Raw genomic sequence first — 23,800 nt, 5'->3', positions numbered from 1 at the left:
ACAGTACAGTTAAGGGGTGGATGCTGAAACTGTAATGATGTTGTTAATATTAATAATTCCTTGCATTTATATGAGTAACCTTAGGAAATGTTTTGTTAATGTCCTATGAAAGGCTTCACTTGCTTTCTTAAATGCAGCTGGTACAATACCATGAAGCCCTGGAGATAAATTAATCTTAAACAGTTCCAATACTTGTAACACTTTTGTCTTTCTGTTCCTTAAATACAGTAACTCTGTTTAATTTAAAACTTTATCTTTGCACGTTGTCAAATTTTTCATTGATTAACAACTGAATTAAATATTCACTTCATGAATTTATCACTTCCCTTGTTAGTCTGAGTCACTTCATCCTTTATTGGCTTATAGAAAGAAGAACCTGGGATTAATTTGAAGAAATCATAAAAAGAAAAAGAACATTTGTTTACCGAGGGGAAAACATAAAAAAAGTAAAAGATGAATGCGCATTTAATACAACTTGTCTATGCTTATCTCTTCCAGGTAGAACACTGACATGCTATGCCGAGGCACATATCATTATATGATAAAAATATAATGACAGTACAGGTGCTGAAAGGTCTTTCTCTTACCAGCTTTGCCACTGAGGAAGAGATCTTCCCAGCTTCCAGGAGGTTAAGGAGTTCTGCCAAAGAGGACGGGGAGATGGGGCTGAAAGGAATTTATTTGAAACCAATTAAATTCCATTATACAGGTTGCTGAGACTCTCTCTAAAATAATTGGCAGGACCCAGCTGTATATAACTCTGATAATCATGGCAGTCAGTCCACAGACTGCACACACACAGGTCCTAGGAAACATGGAGTCTAACACTGCTGCCAGGGTCCTGGGTTTGAGTTTTCACCAAGGTACCAAGGTGTCTTCCATTTCCTTAAACAAATATGCCTCATAGGTTAAATGGTGCCTCAAAATTGTTCCTTTCTGCTAATGTGTGCATACCCTGAAATGAACTGCCATTCCCAAGAATGGGGGTGGCAAGGCTCCTAGACCGTTACCCCTCAGTCTGCAGCTCCAAGAGGGATTCGCTTCTGGACTCAGACCCCTGCTGGAGGCTACCTGTCATAGCTCCACTGCCAGGGCCAGAGTGATCCACAAATGAGGAATATCTCACAGGGGTATACAACAGCATTATACCAAGTATAACTAGTATCTCTTTATAACCCCTGCATGACAGATCAGTCATTTCTGTGTATTACATCATATTTACATACCCTTGTATTGATTTACTAGGCATATTTTATTGCTTTAATACTTTTTTTTAATTTTTAAATCTGTCTGTACATTTCTGTTTGTTCGGATTCCTAGAAACCAAGAGGTAACTCTCTTAATTTCATGTTCCAAGTTGTCATAAAATATTTTGAAAGGATAAATACAACGAATGGTTAAACCACTTTGAATAATATGAATAATTTGAATAATTTTCTCTCATCTCCTATTTAAGTGAAATGTTTTAACATATTAGCTACTTTATTAACATCTTGCTATCTTCACCTACAGCTTGAGCATTTAAGTTTTGATTTAAACTAATCGCTTTGAAAAAAGGTGTATGCATCATTTGTAATATAACTAAATGGAACATTATGGCAAAAGGGTGAATACTGGCACTGTAGTTTCAATATCATACTTCACATTTTTTTCGTCTCACCTTGAAAAGTCTGATTAACAAGATGCCATTACAGGTATTATGTGGCAGTTGGTAATGACAAGCGGAGCACAGCGATGCTCATAAGTTGTTCTAAGGACACAGTAAAGACAGCAGGCGAAAGGAGCTTCTCTCTCTCTCCCACACAACAGTGAAGATTCACCTTTGGCTGACATTCAGGCTGTGCTGCTTCAGGAGCGCCAACAAGTCTTTAATGATCCATCCAACCACCTTCTTTGGCTCAGTCGTGGTCTCTTGCACTACACTCACAAAATAGTCCATTAACCCATCTTCATTCTGCCACCAGGGGAACAGAAGCAAGGAGAACAGACATCAAACCCTCATGGTTTTTGAGACACGGCTGGTCAGACAAATGCTTATATTTCCTCTGTATTTTTTAAAATTGAATAAAATATCCAAACACACACTTTTCATCTATTTTGCGGTCATTTCTTTATGACATTTTTTTGCACATAAAAATAATTTTAAGCTACTGAAGATGTGCATTGAGTCAAGCACAGAATAACTAGGTACTGAACACGGGTTACAGACTTTAAATTTGACTGTACTCATTTGCTTGCCTGCTTCAAAATAAAACTTGCCTTTCCTTCATAATTAAATTAGAACTGTACAAACTCATTTTTCACTGCAATGTGAACTTTACTAAGCATTGTATTTCTCAAGTTTGGATTAAGGTAAGACAATAACCAATGCACCAATAATCGATACACTTCACCTGACACACACAATTCATTATTTATTATTTAAACATTCATTATTTAATAAAATCAACCAGCTCCTAGTTTTCGTTCACTTTCTTTCATTCAACATTTCTCACACAATTTTCCTTTTTAAAAGCATATCTAGGACACTATTTTAGCAAATATTTTAGTAACTAGTAAGATAATCCATCAGAAGATTTCCTCCAGCTGAAAGAAGCCTGGTTATGAGGTTCAACAACATGGCTGAGTAGCTCTCACAACCCTTTGGCTAAAGAAGTGGCACCTGTTGTCAAATGTAAATACACTTCTACATAGTTTCCACTTGTGTCCTCCAGTTTCACTGTTTATACTGAACAAGTTCATTGAGGTGACTTTGGCAGTGCCTTTGAGGATTTTTAATACTTAGATCAGGTCCCTTTGAAGTCTTTTTTCTTAGCTTGTGTGCCTAACACATTTCCTTAAGCATAGGTAGGTATGTAGCTGCTCTTCTCTAGATTGATTCCATCACAGCAATATTAATAGACGACGGAAAGGTTTGAACAGTCAATAGGAAAATGTAAAAATAATAATAGATGTAACAGACTTATCTACTTATAATTAATATTAATTATAAATATTAAATCCTAATAATGTATTAATAATTGTCTATATCACAGTACTAAATTCCTAAATAGCACTCTTCACAACAAGCCACTACACAGTTAAAATTTAAACACACAACAGACTTATTAAAATAACAATGAACAAAATGTATGCTAAAATTAAACCTAATTCTTCATGGCACCAGTACAGCAAACAAAATTGGCTAAACAGCATGCGATCCTAAGGATTTGTTTTGTTCTTTAAACCAACAAAAATACAATTCTTCCCAAGATACACATTCAAATAATGTTATAGAACATGTAAATTGCTGGTTCAGAGTGTTAAGTGAGAATAATTAGTGAAAGGGTAATTTCCATCCCCTTCCCACGTCCCTCCAAAAACCATCTTCACAGGAACAATTGAAACCGAAAGAGAAAGAGACAGAAGACACAAAAAGAGCATAGCAACATACTAATTACACTAACAGTCTCAGGAGGCCCTGAGTAGCGCATTAGCAACAGGTTAAAGTCTAGGGCGTAGAAGGGAGGCTCAAGGGAGGAATAAGAATGGGCGTAAGAATGGGCAGGGGGAGGTTTGCCCTCCCCTATTTCCTGCGGCGACTGAGGAGGGCAAACCTTCCCCTGTCCATTCTTACCACTTTCTACAGAAGCACCACTGAGAGCACCTTGACCAGCTGGATCACTGTTGGGTTTGGGAATTGCAACGCTTCTGACCGCAAGACCCTGTAACGATTGTGGAAACAGCTGAAAAGATCATTGGAGCCTCCCTCCCTTCCATTCCTGTCACCTACTGTATCACAAACACTGCCACTCCAATTCCAGAAACAGGTTTTAAATCCCCCCAGTGTCTTGTGTATATTGTATTACAGTATGTATTTGCCTTAGTAATTTGCACTTTTTGCACTATGTGTATCCTGTCTATAATGGAACAAGTAATAGGTTTATTCCATGCTGAAAAGAGAAGAAAGAAAATACAATGTTTCGGCTGTGGAGCCTTCTTCAGGTGTGAGAAAAACAGGGCAGAAAGCAAAGGTAATGTAGTGGGAGAACAAAAGCTGGGAGAGAGGAGGAGTAAGGGGCAGGAGCAGGGAACAGACAGAGAGGCCAATCCGGAGGTGTGAAGTCAGGATAGGTGAAGAGAGGTGTGAAATGAAACCTACAATGAATAGAGAGAATTTAGAAGAAAAGTAGTCTGTTGGTTAGAGAAGGGGGAAGGTGTGATCCTAGTTGCAGGATAATTTTGGTTTCTGTAGTCTTTCTGATGTATGAGTTTGGAAAATTCGGACAACAGCTACCCACCTGAACTACTCCTGTCTATAATGTCTATGTCAGTGTCCTGTCTGTATTTGCCCCATGGACCAGGAGGAACGATATTTCGTCCCACTGTATACTTGCATATGGCTGGAATGACAAATAAACATGAACTTGAACTTGAAGGGAGGAATACAATAGTTCCTTCCAGACTAGTCAGGAAGCTAAACAACCTGGGTATCAACACCTCTCTTTGCAGGTGGATTATGGATTTCCTGACTGGCAAACCACAAACTACGAGAGTAGATGGAAAGCTTTCTTCCATGCTGACCGTCAATATAGGTGCCCCTCAGAGCTGTGTGCTTAGCCCCCTGCTGTTTTCCTTGTTTACCCACGACTGTGTTGCCAGACACACCTCCAACACCATCTACAAATACCCTGATGACACTACCATTATTGCCCAAATGACTGCTAATGATGAGACAGCCTAAAGGGATGAGGTCATGAGCCTGGTGGAGTGGTGCATTAACAATAACCTCTCCCTCAATGTCAGCATTGAGGAAACTATGATTAGATCAGCCCAGTCCATCACTGGAATACAGCTCCCCTTTCTGACATTTTTACAACTCGCTGTCTCAGGAAGGCTGGAAGTATTACTAAGGATGCCAGTCATCCTGGTTTCTCCTTTTTCTCTGCCCTTCCCTCTGGTAAGCAGTATAATAATTAATAATAATAATTGCTTACACATTGCTTACAGTAGCGCTTTTCTGGACACTCAAAGCACTTTACAGGTAATGGGGACTCCCCTCCACCACCACCAATGTGCAGCCCCACCTGGATGATTTGACGGCAGCCATAGTGCACCACAACGCTCACCACACATCAGCTATCAGTGGGGAGGAGAGCAGAGTAATGAAGCCAATTCATAGGAGCATAAAGTCACAGACTTCCAGATTCAGAGACAGAGTTTCTTCCCACAAGCTGTCATATTACTGGACCCTACCACTGGCTCACACTGATGTTTTTTTTTTAAGCTGTACAGCATGTTATTTAACTCGAGTGAACTTGGGCTGAAATGGACTCCCACTAGTCCTCTTGAATAACTGTGTCCTGGTCTTATTCCTACTGAGTTTTAATTATGGACAGGGATGGACAGTGTAATGAAAAAAATAAGAAATGTAATAAATTTAACGTGGTACGTATACAATGCCTTACTTGTAGATATTGAAAAAAAGTGAGCTTCTAAGTTTTTTTTATGCTCTGTCATTTGCTTAAGAAACATTCATGAACAGGTTCTTACGATGGCATATTAAATACTGTTTTCAGTTTTAAATTACTTTGCTTTCAGGCCTCAGCTTTTGTTAACAATTCCTTTTGCAAATCATTATTTGGACAAGGGAAAGCCTTCTGATAAGGACAAACCCATGGCGAAGCACACACAACCCTGCTGTTTACTCGTCACGCTCTCCACAGAGGAGCCTTGGCGTTCCGATGTCTGCCCACCACAAGCACAGGAAACCGACTGGCTCCCAGGAAGGGTGAGCCAGGCTCGTTCTCAGAGCTTCTCCTCATGATTTAAGCATTTTCTTATTTCCCACTGGAACCTTTTACAGAGGTCCTTAAGACTACAGAAAGAACTTGAAGCAATCTGGTATGAAGTGCAGCACAGCATTAAAGGAAACAAAATCCCCAGCAGGTTCATAAGAGACCTCATAATCCCTTGATTGATACTGTAACTGAAAGTGAGTTTTAAAGTGTTATACATCAAAAGTACTCAGAAGGCAGAAACTGGGCACAGTCCCAAAGGAGTGACTGCTACAGAAGAGGGAGACAAGTTGATCTCTGCTCCAACAGTGGTCATCTCCTCTTCTACTTATCTTTATTTTTGTGTAAATCATACAATATTCCCATTGTGCATTGAGTGACCTGGATATAAATAAATAAAATATCTGAATCCAATTACTACAGCACAGGCGTTTTATTATAGATCACCTTGAAGGAGCTCAGCACTGAAATTTTTAAAAGAAAGAAAAGACTAAAAAATGTTAGACCACAAGCCTACAGCATACAGGAAAGGAAACAGTGAATTACATATCATCCTAAGCCGAAGAATTCTCAAAGTGAAAACAGTTTCTATACATCTTAAATGAGGAAGTCCTATTATTTCTTATTTTTTCTGTCATAAGAGGAGACTCTTAAATATAGTGCCACCTTCTTCATCTGTGTCATTTTTTTGCCATTTCTTGGTGTGAATCTTGATACAACTTCAAAACATTTATTGTAAGAAGAACCCTTCATGTAACCCTAAAATAATAGCATAATCAAACAAAATGAAGCACACTGACATGCAAAGTTAGTGTAGTAGTGCAATATAATCTAAATGAAATGAGGAAAAGCAAGTTTAAGAAGTTAAATCAACATTTTGAAAAAAAATCCTTGATCCAGACTTAAAGTATACAGGGATATGGTATTCCATGGCTTTGATGCATAGCTGCAGAAGACCCTGTTTATTTATAGTGTGACATTTTGCTTCAGGAACACTAAAATTCCAGTCATTAAGACCACAGATACTGTAATAGGGTATAGGTACAAGTACTAATTGTGTCTTTATGACAGCCAAATTATTGGCTGTCATATTGTATAAAGTAGCAAAATTATTCAAAGCCTTGTAGTATGGAAAATGAAGTTTCAAATTAATCCTAAACTTAACAGGTAGCCCATGCTAAGCAGATAAAAGAGTAATGTGTGTTTAGAACCTAGATTTGGTTAAAATTCAAACAAGCCTGTCAAAAACAAATTAAGAAGACGCAGCTAGCAAAGCATTCTAATAATCCACACTGGAAAACAATAGAGCATGAAATAGCTTCTTCAGTGTTAGATAGTCAGGCAATGTGCAAGTGAAAAAATAAAATCCTTCAATTTCATTTTCGATCCTAGACATGCTTTGAAGTCTACTAAAAATCAATGATGACACCATGATTTCTCAACAGAGACTCATGAAACCTCCAGGCCATCAATAACAATGTCAAAACACTTAGTTGTATGTATTCAATGGGGGAAGATGAGCAGCATCACCAGTGTCTATCATTATTAAGATGCATACATATTTGATGCATCCATTGCCTAATTTCTGACAGGCAGTTTTAGAGGGCAGAAACAGTCAATTCAGTGGTCTAGACCACAAATAAATAAAGACCATATTCATTATAAACATAGAAATTAAAACCTTACTAACATATAGTTTTGGCACTATATAAATGCAAAACAGAAGAAGACCCAAGACTGATCCCTGTGGGACACGAGAAGAGACTAAGGATGAGCCTGAAAATATTTGTCCCTTTATCACAAATTGCTTTTGTGCCATCACGATCTTTCCCAGAAATACCCACATAATTCTTTCGGCGGTTAAGAAAGGGTGGTTAACAGCATCAAAAGGAAGCACTATGCTATTATACAGCAGTTTAATTTCAATGTAATGGTCTAAAACCAGACTGAAAGGTTAAAGAGCTTGTTATTCTTTAATTGCTCTTGGAGTTGGTGCTATCACAACATGTTCCAGAGGACGATAATTCTTTAATAATGGTTGCCACAAATAAGCAGAACACCATGAAGAAGCAGGCAAAAGAACAAGCTGTGTTTCTGTTCTGACCCAGAACAGAAACCGATGAAATACTGCTGTGAGGAAATCAGCGAAAACTCATTTTAATAATATCTACTTTAATGTGGAAGAATTTCAGGATTGCGTTGCACTACTGTTTTCAGCCCAGCAATACATCGGCCTCTAAGATGTGTCTTACAGTTTTAAAAAGGTGGGAGGGTGTCCTGACATTTTTTGGAATCTTGACAAGGTCAGAAAAGAAGACCTAGCAATTATAAAGGCATCCCCATTTAAAGTGCCTCCAAGCCTCAGAATGAACAGTAAGAGTAGTGTCCCTCCATGTGCACTCCAGGTCACAGGCTATAGATTCCATTGTGCATTGCAAACTCAGCTCACCAGGGACAGCAACGAGTGGATAAAAGAGAGGGATTTTAAATACTTTAGGATCTCTGACAGTGTTGTGCTGTATAATTGAACTGCAGCATTTAACTGAGTGTCACACAAAAGAGAAGCTAAACCTATATCAGCAGGAGTGAGCCCAGCAGGATTCAGTGATTTCAAGTGACAGAAGGGATAGTGTGCTTGGTTCTGGATGGTGGGATCCGATATTCCAATTTAAGCACTCAATTCAAAAGCTGAAGAAGTTAAGAATACAGTATTCAATCTGGAAGGGGTGGTAGACCCCTGACAAAAGCAGGTGAAAATGGAAGTTTTCTTTAAAGAAATGATAACAAGAACAGGCAGAGATGTGAAAATAAAGTCAGGATGTTGCAGACGGTCCGAATGTAATGCCTTGAAGAATGTGGCACTTCTAGAAAACTAAAGTCAGGACAGGAGAGGAGAGCTGCCATTAAAATAGCCATTCTGTTGATGCCATATTTTAGCCATAAATTACAAATATTCTAATCTTCTGTTATATATGGTAACCTTTCCCACTAGCAGACCTTTATTAGCTATAAATAATGTTAACCTAATGGATATGGGTTAGGATATCAGCTAGGACCAGACATTTGGGATGCAGACATACTGTTGATCAGAGTATCAGAAGAAAAGAACTCCACAACCATCATGTACATTGCTTTCTAACAACAAAATAAACTTTGATTTGAAACACCATAAGCATACCCATTTTTGGGGAAAAAAGCATACCCATTTCAAAATGTGTCTATTCCTACCCACTTGGGTATCCAAACCTGGGAACTTACCATCAACAGACATGTGGCAATGTAAGAAACATACAATACAGCAAGAAAGTCCTAAGCAAAGTGAAATCATTGGTGTGTGCTGACCATTGGCTTATGCCACAGGTGAGAGAGAGAGAGCGAGAGAGCGAGAGAGAGAGAGAGAGAGAGAGAGAGAGAGAGAGATCCACTGTCTTTTCAGTAGGCTCTTGGACAACAAAGAGCCAAAGTAGGTCCGGGTCCAAAATCACAGATCAGCAATACTCAGTCCAACTAGAGCAGCAAAAAGCAGGCTTCAGCAATCACAAACAATAGTACCTAATCACATACTGTACCTAATCAAAGCTCAAGCAGATTAAAATTCAAATACTTAAAAAGAAATCTCTGTCAAAGATTCTGCAGCCAACCTGTTCAAGTGTACACTCAACAGAAGTCATGTTTTAGGCAGAAAACAAGATTTAATGAAATAGCTAAAAAAAATGTTGGATGTACTGGAAACATTTTTTTTTCCTTTGTTGGGTATTCTTCTATTTTACAATAAGAATTGGAACAGTGGAATTTGGTAGAATTTTAAATAATCAATTATTTAATAATCATAATCAAAGACCCCACACACCCCAGCTACAGACTTTATGATCTGCTACCATCTGGAAAACGGTACCGGAACATTCGGCCCCGGACTACCAGACTCAGAGACAGTTTTTTCCCCCGCACTATCAAACTGTTAAACTCCCAGCCTCTCTCACTCACACCTCACATCACCTCTCACCTATGATCTGAACCTCACAGTGCCTTCTTTCTTACCAAAAACACACTGAAAATCTACCTCTACCATACATGTCAAAAGCTCACTCCCCATAATTTCTATCCCTTTATTTTATTCTGTTGATGCATATTTCTGCACATAACCTGTTACCTTTTTGTTGTTTTGCACATTGCCGGTTGTTGTTTTTTGCACACTGCCTGTTATCCCTGTCTTTCTTTTGCTACACAATTGTATTGTTGTTGTTGTTGTGTTTTTTTTCTCTTTGTACTACTTATGTCCGAGAGCTAGCTAAATAGCATTTCGTTATACCATATACCATGTATATGAGTGTAATGACAATAAACTTGAACTTGAACTTGAAATACTTTTAAAGTCTGTAGAGAAAGTTCCAATGATAAAAACTATCTACAAAAACTATAGTAATGTGAAAAAGGTCAAGCTAAAGAAAGAAAGGAGTTGGCCAAAGCCAATTTTAGAAATCCACGGTATGGGCAGTCTGGCTGCTCCGTGGAAAGAACTCACCACCAGTGTGATGCTATGCTCTGGGAGAAGGCCGTAGTGCTCCACCAGATGTCTGCGCTTCATCTGAGGCAGCTGAGGTAGCTGCTCCCTGATCCAGTCAACATTGATGACCTGCTGAGGATCTGCATTGGGAGGGACTGTCTGCCTGTCATACACTATCAGAGGCGGCAGATTAGGTTCCGGCATGAACCTTAAAGAGAAAAAAAAAAAAGAAAGGAAGGAACCCTCAATCAGTTGAAAAAAAATTTCTGGGCTCTATCTGAAGTGTGCATCACTGAGAGGCACATTCAGGTCTTCAACAGCCTAGTGACAGCTAATCCAAGTGCTACATGTGTTACAGATCCTGTCACGCTCACTCTGAAACAAACTGCCTGAAACTGCAGTTTTATTTATTATATAATTTAACTGTTTGGCTTTCCATTCCTCCATATGTAAGACCCACTTTTTAGCAAATAACTGTTTACTGGATTGGTATAAATAATGGTGAAGCCTGGGCTCTACTGAACCATTCATCACTTTCAGTAAACTGTTTTCACACTTCTTCTGATGAGGTTGTAGTCACCTGTAGTCCTGCAGCCCTTCTTTATCTCTCATTGGAACAGTGAGCCTAAAACCAAACACAAGGACAAAGACACATCAATACTGCGTATCCAAAGTACTGATCGACTTGCTTGCTGCTGAAGGTCTCCGAGTCTTTGTCATCAGCCTGCTGCTTGTTCCAATAAACTCGGCTCCTCGTGGCACTACCGCAAGTGTCCTGAGGATTTGCCAGTGCTATGACAGGTGTCTTGCAGTGAGAAAATGCACAGAGCAGAACAGACCTGTAAAATCTCACTGCTTAAAAACAACCTGTAAAGAAGACAGTTTGGTCTTTTGAGCCAAAGTAAAACAAAAAGCCCAAAATTAATTTGACAAATTCAAGAGACTCTGTGGTAGATTGAACATTGTTAGATTAGAAATGTTGGGACAGTTCATTAATATACAGTAGCTGTTTATTCTACCTGTACCTCTTATTTTTTGCAATTTTTCTAAATAATTTAATGAGAAATAATTTAATAATTCCAGTGGTTTTAGTTAATTACAAATGACCAGTGCTCCAAAGAAAAAAATGGGTAGGTCATTTGAATCACATCACTGGCAGAGTTTTCTTATAATGTCTAATCCTGATTAATGACACTTCACTGCATTTATATTGGGAACTACCTCAGAAACCAGATCTTTTGCTTAGTTCAAGCTCACCAATTAATAAAACTGTTTAGTGTAGATTTATCCTGGTTAATAATAAAACAAACGTTTTTACATCAATACATTAATCCTATTTATTGGAATTTCACTAAACCATGTCTATTGAACATAATATCTATTTACTGCATACTTATGCCTGTAGATGCCAGTAGAATATGTGTAATTTCACACATATCAATAGCTTATTTTGATGCATTCGCTATTTTACACCCTTTCAATATGATTGCTTTCATCATTAATTTTAAACATGTTCAAAAGGAAATTACTTTTATTTTGCTACTATTACTGAAAAAATTCTTCTTCAGCTTAGCCTTGTTCCAAACACACTGCAGTAAGGACTGGTGCAGCATGACTCCAGACAGGGTGGATTAATGAGGAATAGGTCACCTCAGCACCTCATGGGAATAACAAATTTAACACAGCTAACTTTTCTACCAGTATCCTTTTGGGTGGCAGCAAGAAGATGGAGTACAGTACTACAGTAAATAGTGATGTAAAGCTTTCAACAAAAATATTTATTTACTATTGTGAGCCTTATTGTCCAGCAAAGCCTTGGGTCAAATCTAGACTATCATTAGTCACCTGAGAGCAGGAGACCCCAAGCAGAAACGATTGAGCCCCTATGGTCTTGTGTACTAGTATGTTGAGCTTGTCACAAATCACTGATCCAGATTTGCCTAGACCACAATATTACCACTGCCAGGTTTCAAAATTTGGAGAGTGTCAGAACATAGTTTGATGGACAGACGATACTGTACATCTGTATATCATTTATATTAATCCTATGATCATACTTACAAAATGCTGGACTGCAAAAAAAAAATCAGTTTTGACTTTGGCATCACAATACATTTAGAAAGCGCTGTATATACTGCAGCTAAGAATATCCAAACAACAAAACACACGTAATTAGTTTTAGCATGAGAGTCCTGGAATCAAGGCACTGTGCAGTCACTGGAACTGTCAGTCTCCATCCTTCAATACAATATCACAGACAGAATAAAATTATGCATTTTTAGTACTCTCTACTTTGAACAGGTAACCAACTAAGGTCAGTGAATAGCACTTACAAATAAAATTTAGTACAATTAAAGTTATTCCAGGTCTATTATAAAGCCACTTCCTGGCAAGTGTGGGAGTTAACTCAGAACCTATCCCAAACAGACAGGGTGAAGGCTGGGACTACACACTGAACAGGTAGCCAGTCCATCGCAGGCCACAAACGTAAGCTCAGAGGGACAATTCAGAGGTACAGTAGTCTTTGGAAGACGAGATATCAAAAGCACTTTAATGAAACTCACACAAACATGAAGAGAAAAGGCAAACTCCAAAGAAAAGGCTCCCTTGTCTGACTTGATTTGCATCAAGAACCCAAAAGCTGTGAAACAATTATTAGTTATTATTAATTAGATTTATTAGGCAATGTGCAATTTGGTTTACTTCACTAGATGGCAGTGATGTGCAAATATCAGAGAAAACTAAAGGCTTAACGCTAACCAAGACTCCAAATACCTGTACATGCAGCTCGGACAAAATTCAAGGTGAAGGCATTCTGCACAGGACTGCTACATTGAGTTGAACTTGGGGTTATTGCTGAGGAATTTGTATACTTTATGAATGCGATGGCAATGAGGGTGAACTGATAAATATGAATATCCCACCTATCTATCCCAACAGTCTTCGTACAGAGCGTGGGATTATTTTAAGGGCAAATGGATTCAGCAGCAGTAAATGAAAGCTCAAACTAAAACCTTCATATTTTTGGCAATAAAGTATGTGCAAATAGATTGCTAAGGCAGGCTTTTATAGATCAAGCATCCTTGTGCACACAGGATATAAACATGTTCACAACTAAAAAACGCTCAATTGCTCTTACCCGGATTTAAAATCAAAGGCTCGTGTCTCATTCACTACCACTCCTCCACTCTCAAGGACAGCCATCTGCCTTTCAATTTCATAGTCTGTGGAAAAGATCAGGAGGTCCAGAGTGATAAAGGAAGCAATATGACAAAGTATCCGAAGCTCACTTTCAAGCCTTGATTGTGGGAATAGCTGTAATGTCAAACATCTATAAAAACAGAAAATCAAGCATTTTACTTTTTTCAGTCTTCAGTGTTCCATATTTCACTTCTCTCTTAAGGCTGCCTTGCTAATAAAACACTGAAACTCGCAATCAATAAAGTACCACAAAAATCTCCTCTGGAAGTTAAAACAACACTTTCATATGTAATCGTCATTTATTTTATTCAAAAGTTAAGAAAGAACTAAAGCGCTATTTTAAAATATATATATGAACTTTACTTGGATCGTGAGCAGAACTGTAAAAGAAAGTTCAAAGAAGGCCTGTTGACTTTCAGGGATAAGGGAGAGAAGACTGCATAGAAGTGTGGCAAAATCTTAAATCTCATTACGAACCTATTGAGGCACAGAGCCTTTAAAGACAAATGTTTGATTATTATGAGGTTAGTTTTAAAAGAAACACTTTAAAATAAAGCTACGACACTGCCTTCACTGTAAGTGAGTGGTACTCATTAGTTTTATGTTTGCTTGTTACTTTTACAACATGTGCAAAACTAAACATTAGCATTAGGCTTAAATTCTGTAAGATCTGATTAAAGCACAGTTCTGTCAATTCTCCTCTAAAGTGGATGAAACTGGAAGATAAGAAATAGGCATATGAGTGGCAAGATAAAACCAGAAATCTGTAAACCATTGAAAGACCAAGTCCTGCAGAAGCTTGCAGAAGTGTTTCTCACAAAGGAAGACCGACCTACAAATATCACTCTAACATGCATTCTTAAGGGAATTCCCAAGAACAGATAAGTGAATGGACCTGGTAGAGGACTAATATGTAGATGTTATTAGACACATTTTAGGTAATAGATCACCATATGTAGCATACTGTTATAAATATCCTTTTAAAAAAAACGTAATAATTTCTTAAATTTCTGTAGCAATTTTCATTATTACTGCATATGTCATCCAGTTGGGTGTTGTGGAGCAATCATTAGGTTCTAGAAAATCAGTAACACAGAAGCTTGAGTGCAGAAGTGAGAAATTAATTGACCAAATGAATTATGGGAGATATTTAGGGGACCCAGTTTGTGCAAGCCCAAAGTTTAGCCAGCACACTGGAACCAATACCACTAATCTTACAAACACTGCCATGGGTTTTGTGATGACCAAATAGTCAGGAGACTGATTTGAAGTCTTATGCGAACAACAGCATCACCGATAACATGGTGTCCCCCGGTCAACATGCTGGGGAACTGGTTTGGAAATGATGGTCCAGTGGGAAGACTTGTTTTTCCTAAAAGCACGCCCAAGCCAGCTCTGACTAGGTCCAGCTTTGCTTAGTTTCTAAGATATATAATAAGATCAGACTACAAAAAGGTAACACTGTACTCTTCAACCACAAGAGGAATTACAGGTTTGATCAATGATCTGCAGGATGTAAGGCACATTTTTTTAATACATTTGCTTCAACAATTCCTAGTAATCATCCAATGTAATCGATGAATTAGTCGCTTTAGCTCTGAACTGGGAGGCCATGGTCGGTCTCAAAGCTGTGTTTTAACATTCCCACTACACGTCGGCATAACAAGCACCCCAGCAGAACCCAGATCTCACCAATGGCCCTGGCCAGGAAGCGGGCACTGTTAATGTTCTTCACTTCTGTCCTCACCCCCAGCGGATCCCCAGGATGATGAACTGAAATGTTGGCATCCACTCTCAACTGGCCCTCTGCAGGGGAGGAACAAAAATAGCCCTCAATTAAACCCAGTAGAGAACTGCTGCCATAGCATCATTTAATTAGCTGCATTGAAATTGAATTTGCTCAGCCAACGAGAGTTCATAAAACTCAAAACTGCCAACGTCTGACTCGATCAGGAGAACAGCAGCCCCTGTAAGACTACTGTGTGCCATATCATTTACCATAAAGGCCAACTTCTCTTCCTCCGGACTGTTACTCCCTCATTTTCTGGTTATAAATCTAGCTGTTAAAACTCATTTTTCTACTTTATTTTTGCTGACTTGTTTTAAAAAGGCATAAAAATAATGTGAAAAAACAACTCCAAGCAGTGATCATTGTGGCCGAGCAGATATATTGCTTTTTAATGCACAGGGATGTACTTTGCTTAATACACACATATATGGTTTCCTACATGTATCTCAAAATAACCATGACCTTATCTGCACTCTCTAAAAAGAAAAAGGTAGAAGATAGTTTTCACCTTAAGGAGAGATCAGAGAGCACATCATTATCTGAAGATCATTTATGGGTTTCCATAGCAGAATAATAATGTATCTCATAAACACATTCTATAAGAAACTATTACATAAGCTTTACTGTAAGTGACATGTATTAGGTTACAAAAAGATTTTACATGTGACCATTAGGAAAAGCCAGAGGTCATGGACAAGATTTTTTTGTCAGAGAAGGTATCCAGTTTGACTAACTCGTGGCAGCCATGTTTCCAAAGTTACCAAAGTTTTTTTTTTAATTCTTGCCATAAACAATTTTGAGAGGAAACAAACCTACTTAATGCACTCCAAATCTTCATTTTATTTGGTCTAAGGGTTTCCATAGAAAGGACCATTCAAGGTTTTTCTCCAAATCAAAGATGGCATGGAGAAATCAACAAAATGTTGTCATGACTGGGGATTAACTAAGTTTCCAGCCTCTACAACGTTTGTGAAAACTCTTACACAATTCCGTCAAATTTCATGAGATTTCATCTAGGGCCTTGGATGGATCATCTTGGGCCGTGGTTGTTTCTCATTAACTCGGACATCCCTTACCCGACATATTGGCCTGGCTGGTCCCCAGCGCCTGTAGGATGAGCTGTAGCTCTCTCACAGCTGTAGCTGCCTCCTCACCGCAGCACATGTCCGGCTCCATCACCAGCTCCATCAGCCCCACGCCTGTGGGGGACAGCACGCAGACCCTTCGGTCACTGTGGGACTGTGGGCCATGCCTGCTCTTTGCAAACTGAGGATTCAATGGGGTAAATGTGCTTGCAGGCTCAAAATTATTTGATTGGAAATCTGCCTTTGAAAAGTTGTCCTGCTAAAAGGGGAACTGCAACACTATTTCTACAATTTGGGGTTATAATGATCCAGCAATGTTGAGTGCATTTCAAACCAGAATGAAACTACCAAAGGACATGGTAACATGTACAACTTCCACTTTACATCACAAAAGAGATTAACTTTTAATGTATACATAATGCCATATTGCCATTCTTGTCTGGGATTCAGAATGAGGCAAGAAAACTTCAGATGACACAAAAGAGGCCCTATTACATTATAATAGCTTCAGCCCAAGTGAATTTTGCTACTATATTAATAGTAAATATTTTCATGAAACGGACACATACAAGGCAAACATTTTTTAAATACTTTTAAGTATTGCAAAAAAAAGCAACCTGCCAACCAACTAAAATACACTCAAAATAATTAATGTTGTTTCTCATTTGTTTACAGAGAGTAGCGAGCGGGAAGGGAGGCTTTAACGTCAATTCTCTCACTCTGGACCTTGGCAAGAGCTGCAGTTCCTCATCTGCCTGTGAGAATATGGCAACCATATGGTACTTTCACAAGGTTTCTACATTCACGATTTCACACTTTATTTGAAATTGATAAAAAGTGCATGATACCATCAATTTTTTTAACCAAGATTTAATAACCAATCTGAGAAAATTCCCAGCAAAAAGTTCCCAGCAGACCTCAATACATCACTGAATGTGGTCTAGGTGGACAGAAGAGACATACACCTGACGATACACTTGATACAAGGCACTTGTACTCGACACGTCAAATCTAATTAACATCTGACAGCCCTTCCACACAAAATGTAAGAGGCCCCCGAAAAGAGTCACCTGCTCTGTTCAAGTCTATGAGGGTCTGGCTCCTGGAGTCGTCATGCAGGCTCTTGCCACTGTCCTGCTCCAGCTGGATCTGTTTAATTCTCACACTCTTGGTCACCACCTCTTTCCTCTTCTGTCCCACTACAAGGCTGTATGCGAGGCTCCCATTTACTGCAATGGGCACTCGCTGCTGGGTAATCTGATAACCTGCCTGGAGCACAGAAGTCAGTCCATTTTATTTTTATATTGCGTCACACGTTCCATGATTGCTGTGGCTGCTATGGAACAGAATTCTAAAACATGCAGAGAAACATGAAAATAATCTGTATCACAGCATTGTATTACAGTAAAAAAAATTATATTTGTCCATATATCCCCACATTGAATAAACCCGTCAAGCTGAGAGAAAAGTTTTCTCTTTGAAAATTCACCAACTACAAAATGTTTGCAAGAGAAAAGATAAACTCGTTATTAAAACTGAAAACTTTAATGAAGTGCTTTGGTGGAGAGATGCACAGCATGTTGTTTTTGACAGTAATGAAATGACAGAGGTTACCCTCTGACACTTTCCCCAGAAAGAAACAAAGACATAAGCAAGCATGTTATTTAAGCAATTCAAAAGTACAGACTTTGCTCAAAGTAGGAAGCGATATGTTGTCAAGAGAATCAAGGCAAAAGTGAACAAAGATTAATCACTACTGAAGGAAAATTACAAGCATGAATATGAGAAAAGACACCATGCCCCTTCTGCACCTGAGCATCAAATTCATTATCTGCCCAAGCCTACAGATTTTAGCGGAACAGGCTTTTTGGCCTTTGAGCAACAGGTGCTGTGGAAACAGCAAACAATAATGTGCCAAGATAATACACAAGCAGTATCCGCAATAGAAAAAAGGCACAGAATCAATCTTTTGCCAAATAGATCATGCAAAATCAATTTCTGAAGGTCCATGCACCCTCTTTCATTATAGGCACAAAGGTATTGAATAGCAAAATCTAACCTAAAAAAGAGGCACAAGATGTCAGGCAACTGGCACCACAAATATTGGGTATCATACCTACATGTTCTATGACCCTCAATTTAATGTCCCTTGAATCCTTAAGGGACATTAGACATTAGACATTAGAGTCTCCTAGACCTCAAAATCATACTTCCAAGTGAAATCATGCACTTAACACACACTCTTAGTAATCTAAGTACCCATTATAACACAGTGCATTATTTTTGCCATTAACTTAAAAAAATGATTGTGAGAGATTTACTGCAGGCCAATGCCTCAAATCAAGGGCTTTGCATAAATCTGACTGTATTCCTATAAAAGCATGTTGTAACTGGTTTGATGATGGCTAATAGTCTGGAGTTGCTGGGTTTTACCCATTAGACAGTCAAAAAAAACTAGATAATAATGTGTTAATATGTACTTATTTTATGTAATTAAACTGGTATGCACTGGAAGTAAAATTCAAAAGCAAGTTGTACTTTTACCTTTTATTTAAGTTTATTTCAGCTTGTTTGTGAAAGTAGTCCCTTTCACTTGGAATTTGATCCCAGTAATTCCACTTTAGAGACTGACTAAACAAGCACCTAGAAACCTTAGTATTATAGTAGATTCTTGTGTATTAACTACATTTTTGAGAACTGAGGCAACCTCTGGCAACGTTAATGATAGTTCTCCAAAAATTGGAGAAAATTCCCTTCACGGAGAATAAAAAGAAATAAATAGGTATAATCTTCTTTAGTATAAGAATATATAGTACATTAGTATAACAGACTGCTTGGCAGCTTTATAAAAAAAGTCAAAATCCAAAAGTATACGACTAGAGGCATTTTAACTAAAAGAATGGTCTGTAACTAAACACCAAACCTTTTGTCAGTTTCTTTCAGCATAACTGAAGTTCTTTGTTTTGAAATCATAGTGAGGATTATTGCAGTGCTCAAAAAGCAGGGTCATTTTTCTGAACTGCTTTTATAGCCTTGTGTTTTGAAAATGTGGGTCTCCAGTGAATCTGTGGGCAGTTCTCCAGGAAAAGAAAATGCTAATGGTGAAAAATTAAGTTTTGCATGTCATTCACGCAGTAAAATATTCAAATTTAGCTTCTTCTTCCCCCCTTCCAATGTATTAATGAGATGTCAAAAAAGACTTTTAAAAATGATTTATGTACCTTTGTTCTAGAGGGTGCACTTCTTTTCAACTCTGAAATTAAATACATTACCAGCAATCTCTCCTAAATATCTGCAGGATGTCTTTTATTCAGTCTCCACTCTTATCTCTTTTTGGCATACTAATCTGAATTGGTTTTAAAAGCAGCCCATAAATGCACTACAATTACCCATGAGCTTTGGGATTAGAGGAAGTGTGTCATCGCTTTACTCCATTACTGCCTGTTTTTATGCTCCAAGGTGAAAATCACTTAGCAATAACTTGTGCATTACTGGCTTTTAACAGCCAAGAATGGCATCCATCCTATTCAACGTAATAGTGAGAGATGCTTCTTGCATTGTAAAATATAACACTGTTCTTCACAGAATTTGACTTATTGAACTTTGCCATTAGATTCAATTGCGGTACTTTGCAACTGTATGGAAAAAAAAGTTTTGAAAATAAGAGAGTAAACAAAAGGTTCATTCTTACATAAAATCAGCAAAAATATTGTAAGACGTTTCCAACATAAAATCACAAAATATCAATAATTTTAAAAAATGGTTATATTGCTGTCAGATGAGAGCCTGTAGGTCTTACGGGCAGATCAGCATAGAAGTAGTGCTTCCTGTCAAACAAGGACTTCTTATTAATGGTGCAGTTCAGGGCCAGACCTGTCATCACAGCTGCCTCCACACACCTCCTGTTCAGCACCTGGGGGAAAGGGAGTGTAAAGTCATGCAAGGGACTCAACAGTTGGACAGTTTCACCCTTGGATTAGTCAACAGGGCTGTTCTGTGGCATGGGAAAAGGAAAACAGCAAACGCCCAGTTCTTAAACAAGAGCGTTTGAGAACTTGGGACAGCTAAAGTCATTCACTGCAATCAAATGGTAATCTTCCGCATTAACATTGTATGCAATCCTAACGTCGGAGGCGTGGCAACTACTGAAACTACATGAAAAATACTATAAGTCTATATATGAGTAACAGAAAGATGAAAAATTCATCAAAATATCCCAAAACTCAGGAAACCACACTTTCTGTTCTGTTGATTCAAAGCTGTCCAGCCCATAAGTATCTCTTGAATCAGTCAGCATTTGAAATCTTGTTTAAAGCTTACATTCATAAACTACCTTTCAATTCTGTTTAATTTACTGTATTAATCTTACTGTATTGCAATCTTGTTGCAATGTGAAATAAAGTTTAAAGTAAGTTTAAATCATTACTAAAATAAGTAATGTGAAGTCTTGGGAGATTTTAAATATGAATTTACAGCAGATGATTTCTTGAGTCAAATGTTTCTGTTTCTTATAGTTTTATTGTTTTTCTTGGTCACGTTATCAAAAAAAATGAAGCATTCAAAATTAAGCAACAATGTGAGTTCGGGATAAAACTAAATTAGAAGATTAGAGGATCACATATATGGAAATAATTAATAGTCCACATGGATTTAGAAAAGGTAAGTCTTGCCTCACTGACTTCATACATACATAACATATCATAGAGTGTATTTCAATTTTCTTTTGCCAAAGTTCCTAAAAAAGATAAATTAGCACATTACAGTAGTCATAATGGTACAATATTGGTATATAGGTGTAACGGTAGTAATTAAAAGTAAGGCATGTGTTTGGATTGGAAATTGGCTAATGGAAAAGGCGTACAGAGAGTACAGATAATGAATGAACGCTCAAATTGGGGTAATACAATTAGTGGAGTACCACAAGGACCTCTGCTGGGACCACTGCTGCTCCTAACCCATATCAATAATCTAGATCAGGTATTAAACTACTCAAGTTTGCAGATGATACCGAATTAGGAGGACTAGCAAACACTAGAGGCAGCAAATTAAATTAAAAAAGATTTTGATCAAATTAAAGACTGTTCAAACACCAGGCAGATGATGTTTAAAGTAATAACTTTTTAACACCAGGGGGCAGTAAATATTGAAGGCCACCAACACAAACCAACAGACCAACAGCAATCCAGAACCTAGGCCTACAAGGGTGTAAGGCATACAGTAACTGCACCCTGAGCTGGATACCAGTCCATCATAGGACAAAGTCAAAGTCAACTTTCTTGTCAAACCAACCATTCGAGTTGTTAGGAACTTTTTGTGGTGCACTCAAAATAAAAGAGGTACAAAAAAAGCAGATACAAGAAGAGAAAGAAAAATCATGAATTACATACACATATCACACACACAAGTGTCATGTGTCACTTCAGGTGACACATGTCACCTGAAGAAGGCTCCACGGCCTTTTTTTCAGCATGGAATAAACCTATAACTTGTTCCTTCACACACACAATACAACATAATGCAACATTACTGTGAAGACAGAGTCCACAAATTCACCAAACAACAAATACCTTTATAACAAGCGCACAAACACAGTACCAGTTTTGAAATATCAACTAAGGAGTTAAACGAAACTGACCCACTTTGAGACACAGTGAGAACATGTACACCAGCTCGGAGACACAGGAGTTTCAAACACACCCTCCAGCTCTTCAAGTTCCTTAGCTGGGGAATGGCATCATTCCAAAAACTCAAGACTCATCAACTTGCCAGTATGCAGTAAAAGGAATATAATCTGCTTACAGGTAAGGTGCCCGGGAGGGAGGCGTCAAAGAAGGACACCAGAGAATTAGGAGGTGCGGAGAACTTCACGTGAGAGCCAGAGAACAGCTTGGACTTGGAATGGATCTGTGCGTGAACTTCCAGGCCCACCACCGCAACCAGCTGCCGGGGGTCACTGGGAAAGACAAGACAGGCGTGTAAAACAGCGCAATACAAATCGGACACCATCCGATTTTCATCGACTGAACGTGCCATTTACATGGCAATTGTTGAGCTAATAAGGTTATAAGTCTGAACTGCTGGAAGACTACCAATAAGGCCATGGCAGCAAAGCTATGTGCGTGCTAACTATTCCATCATAAAGAGCTTCAGGAAGAGAAGAAGGAGCTGATTCTCACAAGGTGACTCACTGCCTGTTGATGAGCTTGTTTCTTTAAACCTTTCATATTAAAGAGTTGGAGACATTTTCCAGTTATAGTTCACAACAAATGCTAATAGGATTATTACCTAGTGTAACACTGAAAGCATAAATATTAGCTATATTATAAGGTAAACTGTAAAATAAACCATTTATATTTATTATTTAAATACTGTAGAAAATATTTTAACCATTTATCACTTACAATTCAGCACATTCAACTATTCTTACAAGTTACAAATCCTGAACTGTCAACTGACACTGACAAGAGCTAGCAGTCACCGACAGAACAACTAGGTAGCAATAACTGTCAAATGAAAAAAAAACACCTCAAGTGTAAGTGGACAGCAAACGTATCTCTTTAACGACACTCCTACAATGAATACAATACCATAAATCTCAACAATATGTGTGGTAAATCTGTGTCCAAATTAACATACTTGCAGAGTATGTCAATAATACATGAACATACTGTGAAATAACCTGGCGACCGGTGATTTTGAGCAGAAATAAGCAAATGCATTACTATAGGGCGACACATATTTGGGACAATTAGTACATTTTGTCCCTTTGCAGTATAATTTTTCTTTAGAACTACTGCAGCAACATATTTGGTATGTCCCGATTTTGAAGATGTGTACAGCAGAAAATACTACTTTTATATATTTACGTTATTTACCACTCAGTGTTTACCTTTATAAAATACACATTTTTATATAAGATATATTTATATATTTACTTCTAATTCTACTTGTATCATATATACGGATCAACTACATACAGTATAGGGAAATAGATCTTACAGTACGGTGCAGTAAACCTACATACTTCAGAGTCGAAAACGTACCTTTTAATTTGGGCTTGAACTTGATTTTGGAAACATAAATACGAAGTCCGTACATTTCTAATGAGGAAACTGTTATAAGTAAAAGTCCTTAACAAATGTCTTTGACTTGGGCTTACTCTATTAATACAGGAACATACTACACACGATCCCACAGAGGAGGCAGCCATTACTGTCCTTGCGTCCTAGTTTCTGGAACTTGTAGTTTTTCACTTACTTGACTTAACCGATACACTGTAAAGAAAGTACATTTGAAAAACTACGATTCCCATAATGCACACTAACATAGCAAAAGCAGAATAAGCTGTAGTGTGAAGTCCGACTAGTAATTGGTGGTTGATACATCTTGTGGTAGTTTATTCTTTATTAAAAGTCCAAAAAATAAAAGATTATAAAAAACATAT

The 23,800-nt window shown here is 38.0% G+C and overlaps 1 protein-coding gene across 1 annotated transcript in view; it reads right to left on the bottom strand.

The window, feature by feature from the left end:
* gatb (glutamyl-tRNA(Gln) amidotransferase, subunit B) overlaps window positions 1-23,576 on the bottom strand; it is a 29,576-nt gene extending 6,000 nt beyond the window's left edge. Inside the window, exons 1-11 of the mRNA XM_069188327.1 lie at window positions 23,400-23,576; window positions 22,156-22,309; window positions 20,156-20,269; window positions 17,427-17,625; window positions 16,348-16,470; window positions 15,175-15,288; window positions 13,421-13,505; window positions 10,862-10,906; window positions 10,300-10,489; window positions 1,821-1,954; window positions 588-666 (exon numbers count right to left, since the gene is read on the bottom strand). Of these exons, the coding sequence (XP_069044428.1) occupies window positions 588-666; window positions 1,821-1,954; window positions 10,300-10,489; window positions 10,862-10,906; window positions 13,421-13,505; window positions 15,175-15,288; window positions 16,348-16,470; window positions 17,427-17,625; window positions 20,156-20,269; window positions 22,156-22,309; window positions 23,400-23,566 (1,404 nt within the window). The 5' untranslated portion in view covers window positions 23,567-23,576. The remainder of the gene's footprint in view (window positions 1-587; window positions 667-1,820; window positions 1,955-10,299; window positions 10,490-10,861; window positions 10,907-13,420; window positions 13,506-15,174; window positions 15,289-16,347; window positions 16,471-17,426; window positions 17,626-20,155; window positions 20,270-22,155; window positions 22,310-23,399) is intronic.
* Between the last annotated feature and the right edge of the window lie 224 nt (window positions 23,577-23,800).

Source organism: Lepisosteus oculatus, chromosome 1, assembly GCF_040954835.1.
Source record: "Lepisosteus oculatus isolate fLepOcu1 chromosome 1, fLepOcu1.hap2, whole genome shotgun sequence".
NCBI lineage: Eukaryota > Metazoa > Chordata > Actinopteri > Semionotiformes > Lepisosteidae > Lepisosteus > Lepisosteus oculatus.
Note: the sequence above shows the minus strand (reverse complement) of the source record. Positions and strands in the feature narration are given on the sequence as shown.